This window comes from Drosophila albomicans, chromosome 2L (genome assembly GCF_009650485.2).
Source record: "Drosophila albomicans strain 15112-1751.03 chromosome 2L, ASM965048v2, whole genome shotgun sequence".
Lineage (NCBI taxonomy): Eukaryota > Metazoa > Arthropoda > Insecta > Diptera > Drosophilidae > Drosophila > Drosophila albomicans.
The window spans coordinates 3324538-3345264 of record NC_047628.2 but is presented as its reverse complement, the minus strand read 5'-3'; the positions used below and the strand labels follow the sequence as shown (position 1 = coordinate 3345264).

The following is a 20727-nucleotide window of genomic DNA, read 5'->3' as shown; positions in this document are numbered from 1 at the left end:
CATTGCTAAGTGAGAGGCACACCTCCGCTCCGCCGACCGAAAAGCACTCAAAGCTTTTTCGCTCACTAGCAATGCGCTCAGTGCGTAAGAATGCACTCAAGCTCCAGTGCTCTCAGCTTCTCTCTCCCACAACTCACCACCGCTGAGCCGCGCTCAGCATAGATCGCCGAAATGCCGTCGGCTTTTTTCTATGAGTTAGTAGCAAATCACGTCTCTTTCAAATCGTTTCAATCACCCCCTTTTTGTGCGACTAACAACCCGATAAGTCTAAATAAACCAAATATATATATATAGTGAAAAAAACGCGAGTGTTTTTATTTTTCGGGAAGCAAACATATTGGACACTTTTTCAGCGCCGCCACAAACATTGGTCCTTCGAGCCGGATTCATCAACAATATATTTTTCATCGTTCCAGTTTTACATCCGCAGATAAGTGCCACTAGTTTTTGCTTCTTTCCTATTCCTTCTACCACGGTCGTCCGCCCCTCCATTCCGCCATATTGCGCAAAAGTTTTTTCCATAGCTTTTGCCAATTGACTTCTTTGTTCTTCGGACGACCTTTTCTATGGTTTTTTGCCTAATCACATTTATAATAAATAATTATATTTGTTTTTTTCCGCCAATCGCGTACGTATGTATGCATGTGTGTTTTTTCTTTTTTTTTTGCAAGTGCAAGTGCAGTGACAAGTGTAAATTATCCAAAGAGAATCATTTTTTAAAGTGCGAGGATTATATATTGTATACTCCATACATATATAATCATACGAATTAATTAACGTAAATCCAAGTTGTGTACCAGAATTTCGTTTTGCTTAATTCTTGTCCGTTATTTCTTGTACGTTTGTATGTCGCGGTAATTGCCGACATACATACATACACACATATTTCGGTGCACTCTCTTTTGTCCGCAAGCGCACCGGCTTGCAGCCGCGCTTGCTCTCGCGCTCTCTCAACACACACACACACGCACTCTTGTGCATTCGCTGTTTGTCCGCACTTGCTCTCGCTCTCATTTGTGTTACATACAAATATACGTGCAGTTCGCTTGCTTAGACGTTGGCAGCGCAGTGCAAGCACATACATACATACGTACATACTGTTGTGCATGCTTAACCGCGTGCATAAGTACTTCTACGAGTGAAGTAATAGATTGGCAGGGCAGCGGTAGTCGCACTCGACATACCCTACCCGTTCCTTTTTTTTTGTTTCAAGTGATTTATTTAGTGTGTGTATTTGAGAGCAACTCCCAGCTCAAGTGTCGGTGTATAGGCTACCTCCAGCCAGTGTCCACACATACATAGACATACACACACACATATACACACCTACATATAATCACAATTATACGTCCACCACATCTCCATATTTAAATACATAAATAATTTTTGTTGTTGTTTTTTTTTCGTGACAATTTATTTATTATTTTTCCATACAGCGCTTTTTTAACCACATTTGTGTTTTTTCCAGCGTATTGTATTTTTCGTGGTATTTTTCCTTATTTTCGTGCCTTTTTGTTCTTGTTTTCGACAATCATTTGCGTGATTGTCGCGGGAATTTTCCCCCGCCCCCTTGCGTTCGTTTCCTGTGTCCGCAGTCCGTACCCATTTGGGGTACAAAATACCTCAGCACTACCTGTGGTATTTTTTCCAGTATTTTATTTGGTATTTTTCTTTTACTAGTTGCTACGTGCCTTCCGTTTCATTTCCACCTTCTGGGCCGTTTCCGGATATATATAAAAAAAAACAAGTTCCATTTGGTATTTTTTTTGGTATATTTTCTGTGATTTTCTGGTTTTCTAACCAGCGGCTTCCTACCTTCCGTGCGTAGCATGTCAACGGGCAATCCCGATAAGACTAAAACTAGACTGTCCGTGCCCTCTACTAGCGCCGCTAGAGTTTCGCCTAACCCCCCTGTGCCTAGATCCAAGAAGGACTCGGCTCTTCGTGCATCCAGCACATCACCGATCCCCGCACGGTCAGCTAGTGTTTCGCCCACCTCCGGCACCAAGCCTCTGATCCTCGTGACCAAACCTCCGTCGGTTCCTTCGACCAAGGCTGTTTCCGTCCCAGTTCCTCGGCTGCCAATTGTTACGCGTTCTCACAGCAAAATGGCACACAATGTGGTAGACTCGGCATTGAATAAGTTCATCGCCGCGACTGACCGTGTCAGTCACTTTGCGTCGCGACTTAACAATGCTTCTACTGACAGCGCGTCCCTGTACACGTGCCAGGTCCGGAGGGACCAGATGCGTGCCTTTGTGGGACAAGGTCGAGAAGGAGTACGAGGCTTGCTCCTGCGTCATGTCGGATGAAATGACGACAGACGAGTTGCCTACCATTCAGGCAAAATATGATTACTGCTATATTCTCTATGAGCAGTGGTCCGCTCAGCTAAGTGAGCAAATAGCTGAGGCCTCCCAGGCCATCACTCCTCGTACACCCGTACAACCCCCAGCCGTGCCGTTCGTGTCCACAGGGTGTCGCCTACCTCCGTGCGACACCGAAGTTTTCGGAGGCGATTATACTCGCTGGCCCACCTTCCGAGACTTATTCACGGCTATCTACATCCGAAATCCTAGACTGTCGGAAGTTGAGAAACTTTTCCATCTCAACTCCAAGACCAGCGGTGAAGCCCATGCCATTGTGTCAAAGTCTCCTTTGACCAATGAAGGGTTTCAGTCGGCATGGTCCAGCTTGACTGCGCGTTTTGAGAACAAACGGTTGCTCGTGAACAGTCAGCTGCGTATCCTTTTTAATTTGCCCGCCATCGGGCAAGAGTCGGGTGCAGCCATTCAAGAGTTGCAAAGCACTATCCAAGGGTGCTTGACGGCTTTGGAGCACTCCAAGATCAATACGGAGAATTGGGATTGCATCCTGGTTTTCCTGTGTTCTTCGAGGCTCCCCAAATTGACCCTTTCTCTTTGGGAACAGTCCATCCAGAATAAGAGCGACGTTCCAACGTGGGCTGACATGAACGCTTTCCTTCTAGAGCGGTATCGCACCCTAGAAGCGATAGCGGAAGTGTCAGCCAGCACGAGCGCTCCGACGGTTCCGCGTGCCTCACGCAAGGAGGCCCCCGTCGCCAAGCAGGTAAACTCCTTTGAGAGTCGGGTAACTTCAAAAACCCAGTCCTGCAAGTTGTGTTCCCGGGAGAATCACCCGATTCGTTTGTGCCCGCGTTTCCTCCAGATGGGTATCAACGATAGGGTCAATTATATAAAGCAACAGAAGCTGTGTCTCAATTGTTTCGCACGAGGCCATATCCTGGCTGAGTGCACAAGTGCGCACAGCTGCTTTACTTGCAAGGGTCGTCATCATATACACTCTTGCATCGAGTGAGCCCGGCGCCGACAGTCACAACCCCCATTCCATCTCCTATACAGTCCACTTCCACCCAGTCAGCTAACGTCCAATCCTTCGTGGCAGTTAACACACAAGGTGTTCTGCTCAGCACAGCTGTCATTCATGTATGCCATCTCGGCGTCCGCTATACAGCTCGGGCTCTGATCGACTCCGGATCAGAAGCCACCTTCCTCTCAGAGAAGTTGTTCAAGCGCTTGAGGATGCCGTATACATCCGTGCAAGCCCGCGTTTCTGGGCTGACACAAGCTGTGGCAGCCCAGCCCCGAAAGTTTTGCCAATTCTTAATTGGCTCCCCGGTCAGACCCGATTTGCAGATCGAGGCGTCGGCGTACGTCCTCCCCCAGTTAGCGGGGAATCTGCCCTCATGTTCCGTCCCACAAACACTCCTCGAAAATCTGCCCAGCATCCAGCTGGCAGACCCCAAATTCTATGAGAGTTCGCAGATTGATGTGCTACTAGGCGCTGACATCCTCCCGTCCATTCTGCTCGGCGGCTCTCACCCTAACATTTGTGGGACCCTCCTCGGTCAAGAGACCATTTTCGGTTGGATCCTGACTGGCCCTGTGTCGGGATCCATTTCAAAATCCATTTCGTCCTTTTCAGCTCGACTGTCCGTCGAGCGAACTCCGCCATTGGAGGAACTCCTCTCCAAATTTTGGGAGGTGGAGGACCTGCCGGCTAGCCCAGCAAAAGAATCTGACCTTTTTTGTGAGGCTAACTTCAACGCCACGACCGTGCGAACCTCAACGGGTCGCTACATGGTCACGCTCCATTCCGCGATCCTGGTCACGTTGACCTGGGTCACTCGAGGGCTACCGCTCTCGCTCAGTTCCTGAGAAACGAGAGCCGTTTAAAGAGGAACGACTCTCTGAAGGAACAATATGACTCCGTTATTCAAGAGTATCTGGATTTGGGTCACATGACTCAAGTCCCCCCATCCAGTTCCGGCAACTACTATTTGCCGCACCACGCTGTTCTCAAGCCCGACAGCACCACCACAAAGCTCCGCGTTGTATTCAACGCCTCCAGCCCGACTTCAAACGGGAAGAGTCTGAACGACATCCTCCACACTGGGCCAATCCTTCAATCCGACCTGACCATTCAAATCCTGAAATGGAGGTTTTTCAAGTTCGTCTTCAACGCTGACATCACCAAGATGTATCGGCAAATCCTTGTGGATCCCAACCACACCCGGTTTCAAAGGTTGCTCTTCCGTACTCCAGACGAGAAGTTATGCGACTTTGAACTCAACACAGTCACCTTTGGAGTGAACTGTGCTCCGTACCTGGCTATCCGCGTTCTGCATCAGCTTGCGAGTGATGTTCGCGACCGGTACCCCCTTGCTAGTGACATCATCGCCAATTATATGTACGTTGATGACGTCCTAGCAGGAGCTCACACTATGCAGGCTGCGGTGTCTGCTATAGATGAGCTTCGAACAGCGCTCGAGAGTGCTGGGTTCCCTTTGCGTAAGTGGACCTCGAACTCGAAAGATGTGCTGAGAAGAATCCCTAAGGATCACTTGCTCTGTGCAGACTTCCTCGAGATCGACGAAGCTAGTGTCGCAAAGACGCTAGGCATTCGTTGGCGGGCCACGTCCGACGAGTTCTTTTTCGTCACCGCCGAGATGGTGTCCAAACCATCTTTCAGTAAGAGAGAAGTGCTGTCGCAGATCGCCAAGTTGTTCGATCCTGCAGGTTGGCTTGCTCCTGTGGTCATTTGGGCCAAGATTTTTATGCAAGAAATCTGGAAGCAAGAAATCGGCTGGGACGACTCCTTACCGGCGGATCTCACAGAGCAGTGGATCAGTTTTCTGCGGAACTATTCGTCCTTGCAGGACATCCGCATTCCTAGATGGACCAACTACGCTCCCGGCGCAAAAAATCCAATTCCACGGGTTTTGCGACGCCTCTCAAAGCGCGTATGGAGCCGCTCTTTACGCACGTGTGGAAACAGGTGGACAAGTGTCTGTGAGCCTTCTAGCAGCGAAGACTAGAGTTGCACCTATCAAGACGGTCTCTCTACCTCGTCTTGAGCTGTGCGGAGCTCTCCTGTTGGCAGAATTATCCGCCGCCCTCCTACCACATTTTCCCACCCCCGACGCTGAGACGTACCTGTGGACAGATTCCACTATCGTTCTGGCATGGTTGGACAAGCAGCCATGCAAGTGGACCACTTTCGTGGCGAACCGAGTGGCCAAGATTCACTCGGTGAATGGCACTTGGCAGCATGTTCGTTCCGAACACAATCCAGCCGACCTGGCAAGCCGCGGTGTCTCGCCGCAAGAGCTACTGGGCAGTCGCCTTTGGTGGCAGGGGCCCGAATGGCTGACGCACTCACCAGCGCAGTGGCCTTCACCGGTCATTGGGCTCGATACTGAATTGGAGTGTCGAGCGGTGAAGGTCCATGCAGCGCAAGTCCTATGTGAGGACTTCCTCGACCGTTTCTCCAGGTTCGATCGAGCGCTCCGAGTGTTTGCGTATGTGCGAAGGTTTGCCCAGCGTTGCCGCCAACCCAAGGTCTCGTTTCCAGAGACGCTCAGCTCTCAAGAGCTTGCAGAAGCTCAAGAGAGGCTGATTGTACAGGCTCAGAATCGGGTATACGCGAAAGAGTGTGCTTCCCTCCGGTCCCATAATCGTCTAATCGGGTCAAGCGATATCCTAAGCTTGAATCCGTTCCTTGACAAGCAAGGTGTCCTGCGTTCGTGTGGACGCGTAAGAGCGTCCACCTCCTTATCCTACGACGAACGGCATCCAATAATTCTCCCGTTCGGCTGCGTGTTCTCACGCCTCCTGGTTTCCTTCACGCATCAAGTCTCCCTCCATGGAGGCAACCAATTGGTGATGCGGCTGGTCCGAACCAAGTTCTGGATTCCCAAGCTAAGGAACTTGGTGAAGACAGTGATTAGTGCATGCAAGACCTGTGTGATTCATCGCCGCAAGCTCCAGTCGCAGTTGATGGGTGATCTCCCAAGCGCCCGGTCGACTTTTTCGCGACCTTTCACTAACTCCGGAGTAGACTTCGCCGGTCCCTTCGACGTCAAGAGCTACGTCGGACGGGGCTGCAAGATTACGAAGGGTTACGTATGTGTCTTCGTGTGCTTCAGCACGAAGGCAATCCATCTTGAGGCGACCACGGATCTGACAGCGGAAAAGTTCTTGGAAGCTTTCTCCCGATTCGTGGCACGGCGCGGGTGCCCTCTCCACATGTACTCTGACAACGGGAAAACGTTCGTCGGAGCCTCCTCCATTCTCTCCAAAGAATTTGTGGAGAGCACCCGCAACCTGATTGTCACCACTCACAGCCATCAAGGTCTTGCATGGCATTTCAACCCACCTGGTGCCCCTCACATGGGGGGTCTCTGGGAAGCGGGCGTCAAGAGCTTCAAGACGCATTTCTACAAGACGGTTTCCTCCGTAAAACATACGTTCGAGGAGCTTTCCACCCTCCTATCTAAAATTGAAGCGTGCCTCAATTCGCGGCCTTTGACTCCTATGTCAGAGGATGTGAGCGACTTGGCGGCACTTACTCCCGGTCATTTCCTGATCGGGGGTCCGCTACTCTCCATGGCGGAGCCAGAGTCCAGAGAGGATGTGGAGTCCATCCGCAACCGCTGGCAACGGCTCAAGGCTCTCCATCAGCATTTCTGTGTGCGATGGAAGAACGAATATCTGAAGGAATTGCATAAGCGGAATAAATGGCAGTCACCTTCACGCGATCTCCAAATCGGTGACATGGTGGTCATCAGAGAGGAGAATATACCGCCACAAGAATGGCGCCTCGGGCGTGTGCTGACCGCTTGCCCAGGCGCTGATGAAAGGGTCCGTGTGGTTGACATCCAGACGTGTCGTGGTGTTTTCCGCCGACCAGTTGCAAAGCTGGTCCTCCTTCCTACGGGACACGCGCTCTGAGTCACCTATTCTTCTCTCTACTGCCATCCACTATCCTGTGGTTTCCTCTTCCGGCTTAGGCAATTCATCCCGCGCCATGTTCTTCATTTAATCTATTGTTTTTTGTTCTTTTTCTCTTCCTTTTGTTTTTTCGCCTTTTGGTTTCATCCCATTACAGTTTACCATGGCGTTCTCCAGAAGATCATCCTGCACCCTGTCCGACGGAGTGAGCTTGCGAGGGCTCTTCTCGCCAGCGCGCTCCCTTTCGCCTCCGATTGCCGGCTCTCCGCCGAGGCAAGTCGCCCCGATGGAGTCCGAGCCCTCTCCAGCACCGGTGGCACTGGTTACTCCGCGCGGAGTTTCCGTGCCTCGCCGGGCCGCCCCTCAGCGGGGTGAGTATGTGCCTCCCGGCACAAACTCGTTCCGCTGTAGGGTGTGCCGCGGTGTCCACGCGCTGCGCAAATGTCCACGGTTTGCCCAGCTGACGCCAGAGAAGCGGCTCCGGGCAGTACTTGTAAATAAGTACTGTCCCAACTGCTTGGCTCATCAGCACTCCGGGGGCACTTGCCGCAGCGGTGGACGGTGCAGGCATTGTGGTGAGGACCACCACTCCATGCTGCACATGCGAGACCCTAAACCCAGGCAGCGGTTGGCGCGACGACCGAGGGGCCGACGCGACCACCCGGCGCCCACCAGAGGAGGACCATCGTCATCCCGGATGGACCGGCCCACTTCCCCACACACCAGGCCCGTGCCTAGCCCCGCCTTGTCATTGACGGCACTACTCCAGTGCAAGGGAGTCAGTATTCTCCCCACCGCGGCGGTCTGGCTAGCCACGGGGAAGACGGCCTTCGAGGCGCGAGTGCTCATTGATCCGTGCTGTCCTGTAAGCCGCATCAGCGAGTCGATGGCAGTGGCCATGGGCCTCTCCATCACTCGCGTGGGCGCAGAAGGAGTGTGCACGGCAACGTTGCGCTCCAAGACGTCACCCATGAGCCGGGAGGTCGTCTTCAAAACTGATCCGCAGCTCCATACAACGACGCCCGCCAGGACTGTCACTCCAGCCGGGCCCAGTTCTTTCAGTAACCTCGTGTTGGCTGACAAGGACTGGTTCCGCTCGGCATCGATCTCGGCAGTCTTGGGGGCTGATGTTTACCCTGATGTCGTGCTACCGGGTATCCTCCCGGGCCAAGGCGGACTGCCTATGGCGCAGAATTCCACGCTGGGCTGGATTCTGTCCGGCACGTGCTACTAGTTGTTTCGTTGCAATCCCAATATTGCAAGGGGGGGAGAATGTTGATGCGAGCGCATTGCTAAGTGAGAGGCACACCTCCGCTCCGCCGACCGAAAAGCACTCAAAGCTTTTTCGCTCACTAGCAATGCGCTCAGTGCGTAAGAATGCACTCAAGCTCCAGTGCTCTCAGCTTCTCTCTCCCACAACTCACCACCGCTGAGCCGCGCTCAGCATAGATCGCCGAAATGCCGTCGGCTTTTTTCTATGAGTTAGTTACAAATCTCGTCTATTGTAAATCGGTACAATAACCCCCCAATTTCTGTGCGCAATAATAACCCGCCAAGTCTAAATAAACTAATTATATATAGTGAAAAAACCGCGAGTGTTTTTATTTTTCGGGAAGCAAACATATTGGACACTTTTTCAGCGCCGCCACAAACAGGACTGATTTACACTTATCTGAGCTGAGAATTTTCTTTTAAGTGTGGATCGTATTCTAATTATATTTAGTAAAAGTATTTTTGAAATTTAACTTTTTACATCTAATCATTTGATTATTTTGGTAATTTTTTAGTTAATCGTTTTTTTTTTAACTATGTGTCAATCTATATTTGTTAAATCATTTTAATAATGATTGTTTTGATTTATTACTTTAATGGTTTCTTGTATGACTTTTGTTGTTCGCCAGATTTGATCAAATATTGAAAGTATCTGTAGCGACATGGGCCTCTTAATAATAATAAATTATGTGGGAGTTTGGAAGGACAACGCCTTCGGTAAAAACTCTCAGTTGAACAGCGGAATCTTCGAGGCATAACTACTGAGCAATTTTAATTATCACAAAAGGACACTTTCAGACACGCACTACAAGGATATTGCAAAGGCTAAATACCATACCTGGGTCTATGTATATAATAATAATAAAATATGTTTAAAACATATAAATTTAAGAACAATTTTGTTTAAATTAATTCAATTCAATAAAAATTAATGTTTTATTTAATTATTAGATTTTGGAACATTTTTTAATTTGGCGTATTAAAATATGTGAATGTACTTGGGCACCAGACCCTTAGGAAATTTAAATTACCCTCTGGAAGATATCGTGCATGATGTATCTGGTAGACTCTAAGTCCCGTATGTTAATGCAAAAAGAAGGGTTAATGTGCAATAAAGTCATGTACGCACACATTTTCATGTGTAGACAATCCAATTGTGAGTAGACAACATAGCGGTTGTCTACCAAACATCTCATGTGTACACACATGACGCCATTGCAGCGTTCTCGTACAACACTCATAAAACAAATAACGCATGATTCATGTCATCCAGTGGTCAACCGGACTCTCCGGCAGTCGTGGCCATGAGATGACACGAGATACAATTGAAAACCGCTATGTTGTTCACTACGATTTATATATTTCTGATTTTGGATTTTCGGTCATTATGGTCTTGATGGTTGTTGAAAAATTTGCTGCAATCAGATAAAACTTACTACGGTTTATTTTCAGAATACCGCAGTATTTTGCTTTTATTTAAGATGGGTAGCGGGTACACTCGAGCGTAGCTTTCATACTTGTTTTCAATCTGCCAGCAGGAATTGACAGCGAATGTTAGCTTAAATTAGTGAATTTCTATAACTAAAACTGGACAAATGGCATTGATGGGTAAATGCAATTTCCAGAAACTAAAAAAGCAAGACTTGAAAACACTTGAGGCTACCGTTGTAGAGCTTTACTTTTCATAATTTCAAGGTGTGGGCGATCGAGTTTGAGTCATTCATGCCGAAAAAATGTCAAAATTTTTCAAAATTCAAAATTTCGAAAACGAAAATTTTTTTTCGAAAAACTAAAAGATGGGCAAACATGGGCAAACGATTTTAAAGAGATTTCCGCAAAAAAAATTTTGTAAAAAAATTTTGAATTTTTCAAAAAAAAAATTGTTCATAATTTTGAAACTAAGGGTGGGCATAAAAAAATTTTCCTGGGCAAACATGGGCAAAAGATTTAAAGCAATGGGCACCAATTTTCTTTTGAATATGTCAATTCACAGGACCCAGCTTCTCTGAGCTACGCATGTCTTATAGTTCTCCGCAGTTGTATAACTGCATTGAAATCTGTCTTTTGATCACACTTTCGAATTTATTTATTAATTATATTAAGTGCTGACATTTTAATGCGTTCACAAAGTAATCGCTGGTGCATCCAATAGCATGGTCAGACACCACAGGTTCGTAACAGTAAATTTAAACATTGTAGCCAACGAGGTGACGCTTGCCAATGCACTCGCCAATGTAGAACCAAAAGATGACCTCGGCGGTGACAAGTGTGTTTAACCAAGCTTCCTTCACTGAGAGGTTCTTGTAGGATCCGGTTTTAGCACTTTTGACAATGTTGCCGATACTCTGACGAATAGCTGGAATATCGCCGGGCGTTGGTGGTGTTAGCTCCACTTTGGCATATTTTAAGAAAACATCCAATTGTGGTCTTGCTTGCACAAGAAGCCCTGCCAAAGTTGAGTATTACATAATTTAGAGAGGGGAAATACTGCAATTATTCTGCTAAGTTGGCAATCGAGTTATTATCTTACTATTGATTAAACTGGATCCCTTTGTAGCAACGCCCGCCATTGTATTGTAGTCTAAAAATAAAATAATTATGTGTTACGCCGCCAGCTAAAAATTTTATGGAAAACGCGAACACCTTACCCGTCTATATTGCAATTAAACAGGGTTGTTTCTAATGAACATGTATAGTGTGGATTTTATTATCGATAAATTGATGGTTCCCAAAAATATTTCAATTTTATATTTGTAAATTACTTTTTATTATTAATATAAATAGTTAAATTAAAATATAAAACTTTTATTTCAAAAGCGGTCCTTTGTTTATTTTGTTCTAGCCGTCAAACATAAAATTCTATCGAAAGCAACGCTGAAATGCCAATTTGAAATTTAATTGATATTTTTGATAGTTCCAATATTATTGGAATGTACAACAGTGATAATATTCCTGAATTCATATCTAAGATATCCCTAGTACTTAAATTTTTATGAGTTCGTTTCTGAATTGTTTAGAACTTAGGTGGTGGTAACTTGTTTTGCAACATTTTGCCATCACTATGTCAGAGTAACCAACAAATAAAAATTACGATGTAGCGGTATATTTCGTATATATTTTTAAAGCAAAATAGTATATTTATAAATTTGACTTGCGGTCACGCTAATTGTGCACCACTACAATAAAGGTGTGGAAATCTGTTTCCACAAAAGAAAACGCAAAAATTAAACAGAGATAATTTTGTGCAAAGAGAATAACTTTCTCTATAATTGAAATTCCAGAATTACGGTGTTATGTGCCCAAAAGGCTTAAATTGATATTGTTTGATTGTGAAAAGTGTGTGTGAAGCGCACGGTGAGTTGTGACGGGGTGATAATGGTGTGGTGACCAATTGAAATTGTGTGCTATCTAATTTAACAACTTGGCACTATCTATTTGTAAAGGAAATTAATAATTTTTAAAATAATGTGTGAGTGCTCACGAATTTGTATGTGCGCGTTTGTGAATACGTCAATTTGTAAAGCAATTGAAATTTTTATAATCCTTGAAAATGGGGGGTTGACGCGAACCAAATGCGCATACATACATACATTATACGTGTGATTGTGTGTATATTTAAGCTTGTTGGGGCCTTTTGGCTGGCAATAAAAGAACAATTATTTATGCTATTACTGTTGTCTATGCAAAACAACGGAACTAATAACGAACCTCTTACTCTAGCTAGAGGGGGATTGAATGATTTATCATTTTTGTGTGCGCTTATCATAAGAGTGGCTCATATGTAGTGGGTGTGGTCCAAACCAAAGCGAATTTCCAACGAATAGGGTGATTTGGCTTTCGCAAATCACCTTGAGCCGGTAGCAAAAAATAATATAAAACTCATCTGTGTGCGATTCTGATTAATCTACATATGTATTAGTGCCTATTTATATAAGAATTTGCAGATAAATATATTTACAGATAAGTCTGAGTATATACATATTTGGTTTGGTTAGCGGAAACAGACTTAAGCAACAGCTAAAAGTATTTCACTTTAAGATAGATTCCAAGTGCAATGTGCGAACGAGGCATCAGAAGTTTGAATATAATTGGAACCGGTTTCGATACATTGAAACGCTATGGGCGCTATGTATGTGTGTTTATAATACATTATAATATTTTATTCATTTTTGCAGTCAATGAAATAGCGGTAACCAGCGTCACGAAGCGTGCTTAGTTGGGGAGAGCTTTACGGATCGAACAACGAACATATTGCAGCGAACATCGAATAAAGCAACATGCCGTTGCCAAAGCGATCTATAGAGCCTGTTCATGTCGCACGGTCTGTTTATCAGCAGGATGAGCTGCAGTGTGTGGAGTTGGAGACGGTAACAAACACTACACTGACAAACATCATAAGGCAGTTGTCATCACTGTCGAAGCATGCAGAAGATGTCTTTGGCGAATTGGCACGCGATGTGGGCAACATTGGTGATCGTGCCAATTCTCTACAGGCTCGCATTGATCGGCTGGCAATCAAGGTCACCCAGTTGGACAGCACAGTTGAGGAGGTGCCACTGACCGATATAACGCGCAAGAAGGCATTCAAGTCAGCCAAGATATTCGATCAACAGATCTTCTCGCGCTCCACAATGCCCGCTCCAATGCTGGAGACGTATGCGCAATGCGACAAACCACCCCCACTGGACAAGCTCAATGTGTATCGCGATGATGGCAAGGACGGACTCAAATTCTACACGGATCCAAACTACTTCTTTGAGTTATGGCGACAGGAGATGATTAAGGATACGGAACGCGTCATGCACGACAAGGGCAAAAAGATTCATCGTCCCCGACAAGAAGGTGCAGGAGGTGGTGGCGGTGGTCCTAACAACCGGCACAAGAAACGTGTTCGCACGCCACATAACACACGCGAAAAGCAGCGACAAATTGCTTTGGGGCATGGTGAAACTTTAATGCCAAACAATGTTATTTATCGGACACCCAACGCCATGCCCAACGAAGAGGGCGGATATGGCAGTAAGTATATGTTAATGCTCTTTTTATAATCACTAGATATGTCTGCATTAGGAAAGAATTTCTATTGTTTCGTCAGTGTGTACCCAAAATAATAAATAATCGTTGAATTAGAGATGCTAGAAGGAAAGAATTCTATAAGAAGAGAATCGGCATAATTTGAATTAGTTAGAATTTATAATTATGAATTGATGTTCATACCAAAAGATATTGAGATTTGTGCTCAGTTATCCCAATTCACGATTATGCAGGAGAAAATTCCGACTAATATCCATGCTGTCATATTGAATGCACCTTTTTTAACCCTCAATTATGTACTACCGTATGCACACATTTAGCGCAACTAGTTGAAATCCAAACCGTAATCGCCGACAGTGAATTGCACCTGGGGTTGGGCACACTGGCGCGTCGAAGACCCATCCAACAGCATCTGGCAAATATTGGCGATGTCCAAGGTATGGCATCAGCGCACGCGCTGCAGATGAATGCGTCATGGACTGCGCACTTTGCGGCTTACATTTTTTCAGTTCAGTTTACAACAATTAAACTGTATTCGAAATATTAATTGAAATTGTTGTACCTAAACCAATACATTCAATTTTCTTGCAAATTGCTCGCTAGCTTGCAATCAGTATGATAATAAATCATTCATTCTTTTGTACATTTTCTCTCCCGCATATAGAAATCCCTATTTGATCATGTCATTAACCAAGATTTATTTTATTCATGATCCAGCAAAATTATGAGATCTTCGAGATTGGGAACAAACATTATTGTTATATATTTCGAGATCATTAACATAGCAAGCAAATAATCACAAAAGCGCGCCATTTTCAAACATTTCTTATATGCAGTAGACAACTAAATAGTCAAACATATGTTTTTTAATGTGAAATATTGTAACAGAAGCTAACATTAGGGGTTATCTTAAACGGGAACCTTTTTTCGATTTCATTACTATTCTGAGTAGTATTTATGGAGTATTGGATCCAATCAGCTATGTTTTGTGTTATTTTTTTTAAATAAGTGTAGTTTTGTGTACTTTTATATTATACACATGCCTCTACTTGAAGTAGTTTAACATCGTACACCGCATGATCATCTCATTTCCAGATTCTGTTAAGCCCTATAATATGCTCTCACATTTGGAGAATAACAGTAATCTTGCAAAGCAAACGGCTATCGCTATTACAGGTCAGAGCAACAGTAATTGAGTCTCTAAATGTTCCTTCATTTACTTCTCTATCGTACTACAACAACAAAAACTATCACTCTAGACCCCTTTATAATAATAATCTTAACAAGTAAATATGTATACATAATTCATGTGTACTTAGAGCTCCTTCAATGAATTTTTGATTTCATCACGTTTTTACAAGTGTGCTAATCTATTTGATAAATGTGATTATTTACTTGATATTTCTATATTCAACAATAAATGTAAACAACAAAAATATATTCAAAAGTTAATTAAATTACTGAATCTAATCTTCCTAATTCGGATTATTTGGCTATATTCAATTGCATTGATTCAAATACCAAATTAGCACACGCTGTAGTTTTCCCCAACGTAAGCATTATCCATGTTCGCTCTGATCCTATTCACAGTTCTTTTTAGATAAGCAAATCCAAAATCTATCTAACCTGCCAATTCATGGCTTTTATAGCTGTTAATAGAAGACATCGCCTTTCTTTGTAATTCAGATCATAAATGGGGACGGGAATTGCATTCGCACTAAGTAACTGTTCTAAAAGTCAATCATTGAACAAAATACTATATAAATTAATATGCATTTTTACATAAGGCTATCCAAACTTTCACAAGCTCTCATTAAATACGAATTCCGAAGTGCTAAATACGTCTAAAGTTTACATTGGCGTTTCAGGGATCTCATTAGGAGTATTAAGAGCGCTTGCAATTCCTAACCTTACAATTACTAAGCAATTAATTACATATCTTATTTTTAAAATACAACGCACATGACGCGACTTTGTGCAGTCATCATTTCAGGTGTAATTATTTTTGCATTCTCAATTTTTAAATCCAGATCAATTCAAATTGTTGCTTGCCATTATTATTTTTATTTTTTTTGCATATCTTGTGTGTGTATGTTTTTAACTCTTTGTTTTTATACATGTTAAGTTTTAATTTTGATTGGATTTTGAGTTTTGAGTAAAATTAAGCTAATAGTCTTAAAATATTTCTTATTAACATTGATGTTGGGTATTTTCTAGACATGGGCATTTATGACACACGACCACCTCGGCCAAACTCCATTGAACTACGGCGTAGTTACCCATCGGAACAGATCGATGGCACTGGTTATGAGCAGCTAACACCACATGCAGCCGTTAATCAGTATGCTGCTACATATGGAACAAACGGCATGACGGCCCCACAACAGATACATCTGCAGCAGCAGCAAATGTACGATGCCACGCTTTACCATCAGTCGCATGGAATCTATGGCCAGAGTGGACAAGGTGCCTTATCGCCGGAACCGATATATGGGCCAGGAACTCCATCACGTACTAAACCGCGACCATCGCAACCGCCACCGGCGCCACCTTCCAATGGTAGTGGCGGTGGTACTCCAACGGCATCTAATGCAAATACTCCAACACGAGGACGCAGCATGTCCACAAGTCGTGATGCTCTGCCACCACCCCCGCCAGTGCCGGATGCAGTGTCTCCATTGTCAGCTATGAATGGTGCTGCTAGTGGACATATGGCGGCCAAGCTACTGGGCCGCACAAACAGTACATCGCGAGCTGGCTCTCCGCTGATGGCTCCCAGCAACAGTACCCAGAACGCTAACGATTTGGTTATGGCTCAACTGAATAATACGTTCAATAGCATGACCATGACGAACAGCAACCAATTGAACTCGCTGAATGATTTGCCACCACCTCCGCCAGTTCCCGATCAGGTACGTTGTGTTGCAAATTTTAAAAATGGCTGCAAATTTTAAAAATTGTAAGGTCTGTGGAACAGTTTTTATATCACGTGACAAAGTGGTATTGATTCGAACTGCTGATACTTATGATATGACGACTTTTCAAAAAAATTCCCCTTGTTAGAAAATAATTCATATTCCTGCAGCTTTTTAATTTATTAAATGTTAAATGAAATTAAATAATTTAAATTCTGGAAACCATAGCTTTTAAATATGGTTTTTCCTCTGTTTGACTTTTAATTCTGTTTAATTCTAAAATTTGTTTCTATATCTAATTTAATCCGTCGTTTTAGCATTCTCCAAAAATGTCACCACCCAATGTTGCACCACCACCGCCTCCACCACCGCCACCAGTGGAGGACTTCATGAACTCTATGCAGCAATTGCAGCCGCATCCACATCAAATTTTGCCAAAGGGGCTGCCTAATGGAGAACTGCATTTATCCCCGCAACCAAATGGTGGTGCTCACATTGTCAGCGCTAAAAAGGTGCAGCCACCATTCCATGATCCACGCAATGATTTAATGAAAGCCATTCGAGATGGTAAGTTATGATTGAAAATTTTTTGTTAATTCTAATTGACAATTTCCATAAAATTAGGTATCATATTGCGTAAGGTCGAGAAATCCGAACTAAAGGAAATTGAACGCAACACGGCGATGCTCGACGTAGCCTCAATTTTGGCTAGACGTGTGGCCATCGAGTTATCAGAGTCGGAAGACTCGGACAGCGAAGATGACAGTGAGGGTTGGATGGAAACGAACGAAACTTCTGCTTGATCCCTGATGGCTTCGGTTAAGCCAGAAAAGAATGCAAAAAATAAGAAGAAAAAGTAATTCCAAAGATACAATTGATGCAGCGTTGAAAGCAATTGGATTACTTCAAAGCGCCAAAGCTTTTTTTTACCATAATTTTTAAGAGTATACTTATAATCGAGCATACCTTAACACTAAACTCTAAACCTTAAATCAAAATTATAAAGGAATTGTAAATATTTATATGCATTCACATACCAAGAGTAATTATGGCTAGTATATGTAATATCACTAATGGAAACAGACATACATATATGTATAACACACGCATTGGGAGTCGTATTCGTAGCATGGCTAAGCCTAAGCAGCGTTAGGGAATTTACACTCTTCCCGTTTAAATACTAACTCTTGTTTTCAACCATTAGAAACTATAGCTGGAATTATGGAGTATATTAAAACGCGGAGGAGAAATTTTGGATATTACAAATATAACAAAAACGATATATAACTCTAATAAACTCGAATACGCAAATGATTATTAACAAGCAATGCAAAAGAAGCACGCATATTAAACTATAGAATGGGCAGTTACATCAAGCATTTGCTTAGCATGATTGTAAATACAAATTATAAAACTATATCTACATTATATAAATAGCTAAGAAAGTCTTGAGCATTTTTAAACAAGCTATGAAACCGCAATATACGAAGCATATATCGTTTAACTTACATACATATACAGTTTATTAAAAAAAATATTCTAAATAATATATGTATTATCTTAATCTAAACCTACTGAACACTTCTGCTAAACATGTACTCGCTACGTACACCAATCAATCTATAAATAGCTACAAACACCATGTTTTATTTCTTGTTTAAACCTTATTAAAAATATACAATTAATGGGTGTATGCATATTATAATAATTGTTGTATATTTTATCTAATTTAAAATAAAAAGTATTCCAATTGAATCGTTCCGATCTCTCTCTCTCTCTCTCTCTCTCGAGCTCTTAACTCTAATGCATTTTATTTAAATGGTTATTACGAAAGTTATACAACATTTCCCTAACCAAATTGATGGTTTCAATCTTTTAGTATTATTCATCTACAGTCTCCATCGGAGTGTTTTCTTTGGCCATCGCGTTGCCATTAGATGGGTCATGTACAGTAAATGGCATATGAATACCTTCCTGTGACTCACGTTTCGGTGTATCCCGTTTGTGCTCACTGGAGAAACACACGCTGATGCGTCCATTACCTCGCACGGCTGACATGGCGATTGGTGATTGATATCGCACAACTGGTGTGGCTTGCCGCATTTCCGATGCCAATGCCGGCTGCTGTCGGTTATTGCTGTTATTGTCATTAATATTGCCATGCCCTCCATTTAGCTTCATATGAGTCTCTTTGCGCACACCCACCATTAAGGCTTCGTGACAAGAACTCTCTTGAAACTTCTTCACGCGATCTTTCATGTCGCCTTCACGCTTCACTTCCTTCTCAATTTCAGCGCGTCGCTTGTTCTCGTAACGTTCCAGAGCCATCTCATCTCGTTTTTTGTTGCGCTCTACTATCAGATCGGCTATCTCTAGACGTTTTTGCATTAAAGCCTCCTTGCTCAGTTTTTGAAACATCTCTGGCCAGATGCCAGGTTGCTTCTTAATTAGCACAATACGAGCCTCGTGCTTGAAAATACGACAAAAACTGGCCATCTCATCAATTTCCTGGACCAAATGTCGTTCAAAGAATATTGGTGGATTATTAAATTTTAAATATTGCGGCAGGAGGACAACGTCCGGCTTTCGGGTAACGAGTCTATTTAGTTCAATGGAAATCTTAATGTCCTCCTCTGTTTGTGATATTTGCACCATTTTGAGCGGTTGCGTTGTCGTTGTCCTTACACTCGCTCTTGTTGTGTTGTGAGTGAGCAATTGTAAGCACAGCTCTGTGGGAAATGCTCGAGTGTCATTTGGAATGCAAAGACTGTGTCTGCTACAACTACTACGATTCGGCTTTATTTAAATATCATATTGGTTTTATTTATTGTGATTTGAATATTAACCGGCATCGTAATGGCCAAAACGAGTTGCGCTCTTATCGATCAAACAGTTATTGGCTGTCCATCCCTTTACAACGGACTCAACGTTGTCGAATGGAATGGGGATGAAGAATTTTGTAGGGAGGGAATTGTGTTAAAGGGTAGAAAGACTCGCTCACGCAAGCTAAGAACACCTGTAACCCTCATTTTTCGTTGCATAGACTTAGTCATTGACCCTCGGACCTAAATACATATTAACAAATAGACATACACACTTATACAGTATTGTATCTAGAGTGAATTAGAATCAGACATAAGCACGCGATGCGATTTTCGTTGGCAGCATAATTCAATATTTGTTGATTTCGTCAACTATTTGATTTATGCTCCGATTCTGCTTCAACTATAATTGCTTTATAATGGAACTTTGTTAACATAATAAATTTGTGTTAGAATACTAATAGAAAATAAAATATATCATGTCCTATTTGATTTAATCGAACTTTCGGGCAGGACTTTGGCAACTTTTCGGGGCTCCTTGATTGTAGTCTTTGGACATTGCATTTCAGCCCATCCAATTGGTACCATAGGAATACGGTTCTTGCGTATATCACTGGCATAGGCTACTACAACTCCTAGTTCTGCTTCCGCTGTGCTTAAGGTAAATGATTGTTCCATCTGGTTGATAACACGTGCCAAGATGATGTCGCCAGGCTTAAACGATTTATAGATATCCACGCGGTCCTTCTCAGTTTCGCGGACGTCCTCCTTCCGCAGTAATCCTCTATAGCTGCTCTCGAGCAAGACGTTTCGTACGCTAAAAATGGCACACTTTGCGAACTTTGGTGTTGTTACCAGAACGCGAGCTGTTACGATGTCCCCAGTCGCTGGAATGGTCAAATGAAAACCCGGCTTATGAACACTAACAACTTGGCACTAGAAAAATGCAACATGTTAGTTCAAATTTCAGTACTTTGGATCACAAGTAACATACCGTTTCAGTGGATTCATCAATATTGACAATCCCAGATTTGGAAGCATAAATGTAGCCTCCTTGCTCGTAGGTTCCATCACCAACAATAATATTATCTTCTACACGGCACAAACGTTCGCCAGGTAGACAGATTATGATGTTATCCTCATTATTTCCTGTTGAATCGGCTACTGCATGTTTAATGGCTTCCGTCATTTTAACTTAATTAATTTGGGTAATAATCTTTTGTATATTTATTTGCGATCAAAACAAAACAACCATGTGTTTGAAATATAGGTGGAGAAATATCGATAGCTCTATCGATAAATCAACGTTTTTAAAAAATTTTTTTTTTATGGCAGACAAAATTTTCCATTTTGAACCGAGATTACATTATGAATTGCTTATTATATTTAAAATATTTAAACATATTTAAA

At 43.3% G+C, this 20727-nt stretch overlaps 5 protein-coding genes across 8 annotated transcripts; 2 read left to right on the top strand and 3 right to left on the bottom strand.

Moving 5' to 3' along the window:
* The first annotated feature begins 1829 nt into the window (after positions 1–1829).
* LOC127565087 (uncharacterized) lies at positions 1830–7274 on the top strand. Its single transcript, XM_052002172.1, has 5 exons — positions 1830–2279; positions 2380–3207; positions 3399–4163; positions 4238–5163; positions 5201–7274. Exons 1-5 carry the CDS (start codon positions 1830–1832, stop codon positions 7272–7274), a joined length of 5043 nt encoding a protein of 1680 aa, XP_051858132.1.
* Positions 7275–10604: 3330 nt separating this feature from the next.
* Positions 10605–11242, bottom strand: LOC117564084 (ATP synthase subunit g, mitochondrial). Its single transcript, XM_034242713.2, has 3 exons — positions 11195–11242; positions 11077–11127; positions 10605–10992 (listed from the first exon to the last, which is right to left on the bottom strand). Exons 2-3 carry the CDS (start codon positions 11114–11116, stop codon positions 10733–10735), a joined length of 300 nt encoding a protein of 99 aa, XP_034098604.1. The 5' UTR covers positions 11117–11127; positions 11195–11242; the 3' UTR covers positions 10605–10732.
* Positions 11243–11705: 463 nt separating this feature from the next.
* On the top strand, positions 11706–18202 carry LOC117564510 (actin-binding protein WASF2). 4 transcript variants are annotated; one of them, XM_052002073.1, is made up of 8 exons: positions 11717–11733; positions 11828–11900; positions 12722–13565; positions 13901–14017; positions 14676–14756; positions 15798–16492; positions 16813–17062; positions 17120–18202. In XM_052002073.1, exons 3-8 carry the CDS (start codon positions 12824–12826, stop codon positions 17296–17298), a joined length of 2064 nt encoding a protein of 687 aa, XP_051858033.1. In that variant the 5' UTR covers positions 11717–11733; positions 11828–11900; positions 12722–12823; the 3' UTR covers positions 17299–18202. The 4 variants fall into 4 exon arrangements, with proteins under 4 accessions (XP_034099217.1, XP_034099218.1, XP_051858034.1 ...); XM_034243326.2 differs by lacking the exon at positions 14676–14756 and having other exon boundaries at positions 11706–11900; positions 17120–18201; XM_034243327.2 differs by lacking the exon at positions 13901–14017 and having other exon boundaries at positions 11706–11900; positions 17120–18200.
* Positions 18203–18259: 57 nt separating this feature from the next.
* Positions 18260–19467, bottom strand: LOC117565229 (dynein axonemal assembly factor 4). Its single transcript, XM_034244235.2, has one exon. The coding sequence runs from the start codon at positions 19148–19150 to the stop codon at positions 18377–18379; it is 774 nt and encodes a 257-aa protein (XP_034100126.1). The 5' UTR covers positions 19151–19467; the 3' UTR covers positions 18260–18376.
* A 125-nt stretch (positions 19468–19592) lies between these two features.
* LOC117565230 (exosome complex component CSL4) lies at positions 19593–20598 on the bottom strand. Its single transcript, XM_034244236.2, has 2 exons — positions 20312–20598; positions 19593–20253 (listed from the first exon to the last, which is right to left on the bottom strand). The coding sequence occupies exons 1-2, from the start codon at positions 20504–20506 to the stop codon at positions 19795–19797; spliced, it is 654 nt and encodes a 217-aa protein (XP_034100127.1). The 5' UTR covers positions 20507–20598; the 3' UTR covers positions 19593–19794.
* Between the last annotated feature and the right edge of the window lie 129 nt (positions 20599–20727).

Bases quoted from the DNA above. Each gene is read 5' to 3' on its own strand.
- LOC117564084 (XM_034242713.2), bottom strand. From the start codon at position 11,116: ATGGCGGGCGTTGCTACAAAGGGATCCAGTTTAATCAATA. The intron at 10,993-11,076 runs GTAAGATAATAA...CAACTTTGGCAG, and splicing joins GGGATCCAGTTTAATCAATA to GGCTTCTTGTGCAAGCAAGA.
- LOC117564510 (XM_052002073.1), top strand. From the start codon at position 12,824: ATGCCGTTGCCAAAGCGATCTATAGAGCCTGTTCATGTCGCACGGTCT. The intron at 14,018-14,675 runs GTATGGCATCAG...TCTCATTTCCAG, and splicing joins AAATATTGGCGATGTCCAAG to ATTCTGTTAAGCCCTATAAT. The intron at 17,063-17,119 runs GTAAGTTATGAT...CCATAAAATTAG, and splicing joins AATGAAAGCCATTCGAGATG to GTATCATATTGCGTAAGGTC.
- LOC127565087 (XM_052002172.1), top strand. From the start codon at position 1,830: ATGTCAACGGGCAATCCCGATAAGACTAAAACTAGACTGTCCGTGCCC. The intron at 2,280-2,379 runs GTACGAGGCTTG...CTCTATGAGCAG, and splicing joins TGGGACAAGGTCGAGAAGGA to TGGTCCGCTCAGCTAAGTGA. The intron at 3,208-3,398 runs GTCAATTATATA...ACTTCCACCCAG, and splicing joins AGATGGGTATCAACGATAGG to TCAGCTAACGTCCAATCCTT.
- LOC117565230 (XM_034244236.2), bottom strand. From the start codon at position 20,506: ATGACGGAAGCCATTAAACATGCAGTAGCCGATTCAACAGGAAATAAT. The intron at 20,254-20,311 runs GTATGTTACTTG...GCATTTTTCTAG, and splicing joins TTGATGAATCCACTGAAACG to TGCCAAGTTGTTAGTGTTCA.
- LOC117565229 (XM_034244235.2), bottom strand. From the start codon at position 19,150: ATGGTGCAAATATCACAAACAGAGGAGGACATTAAGATTTCCATTGAA.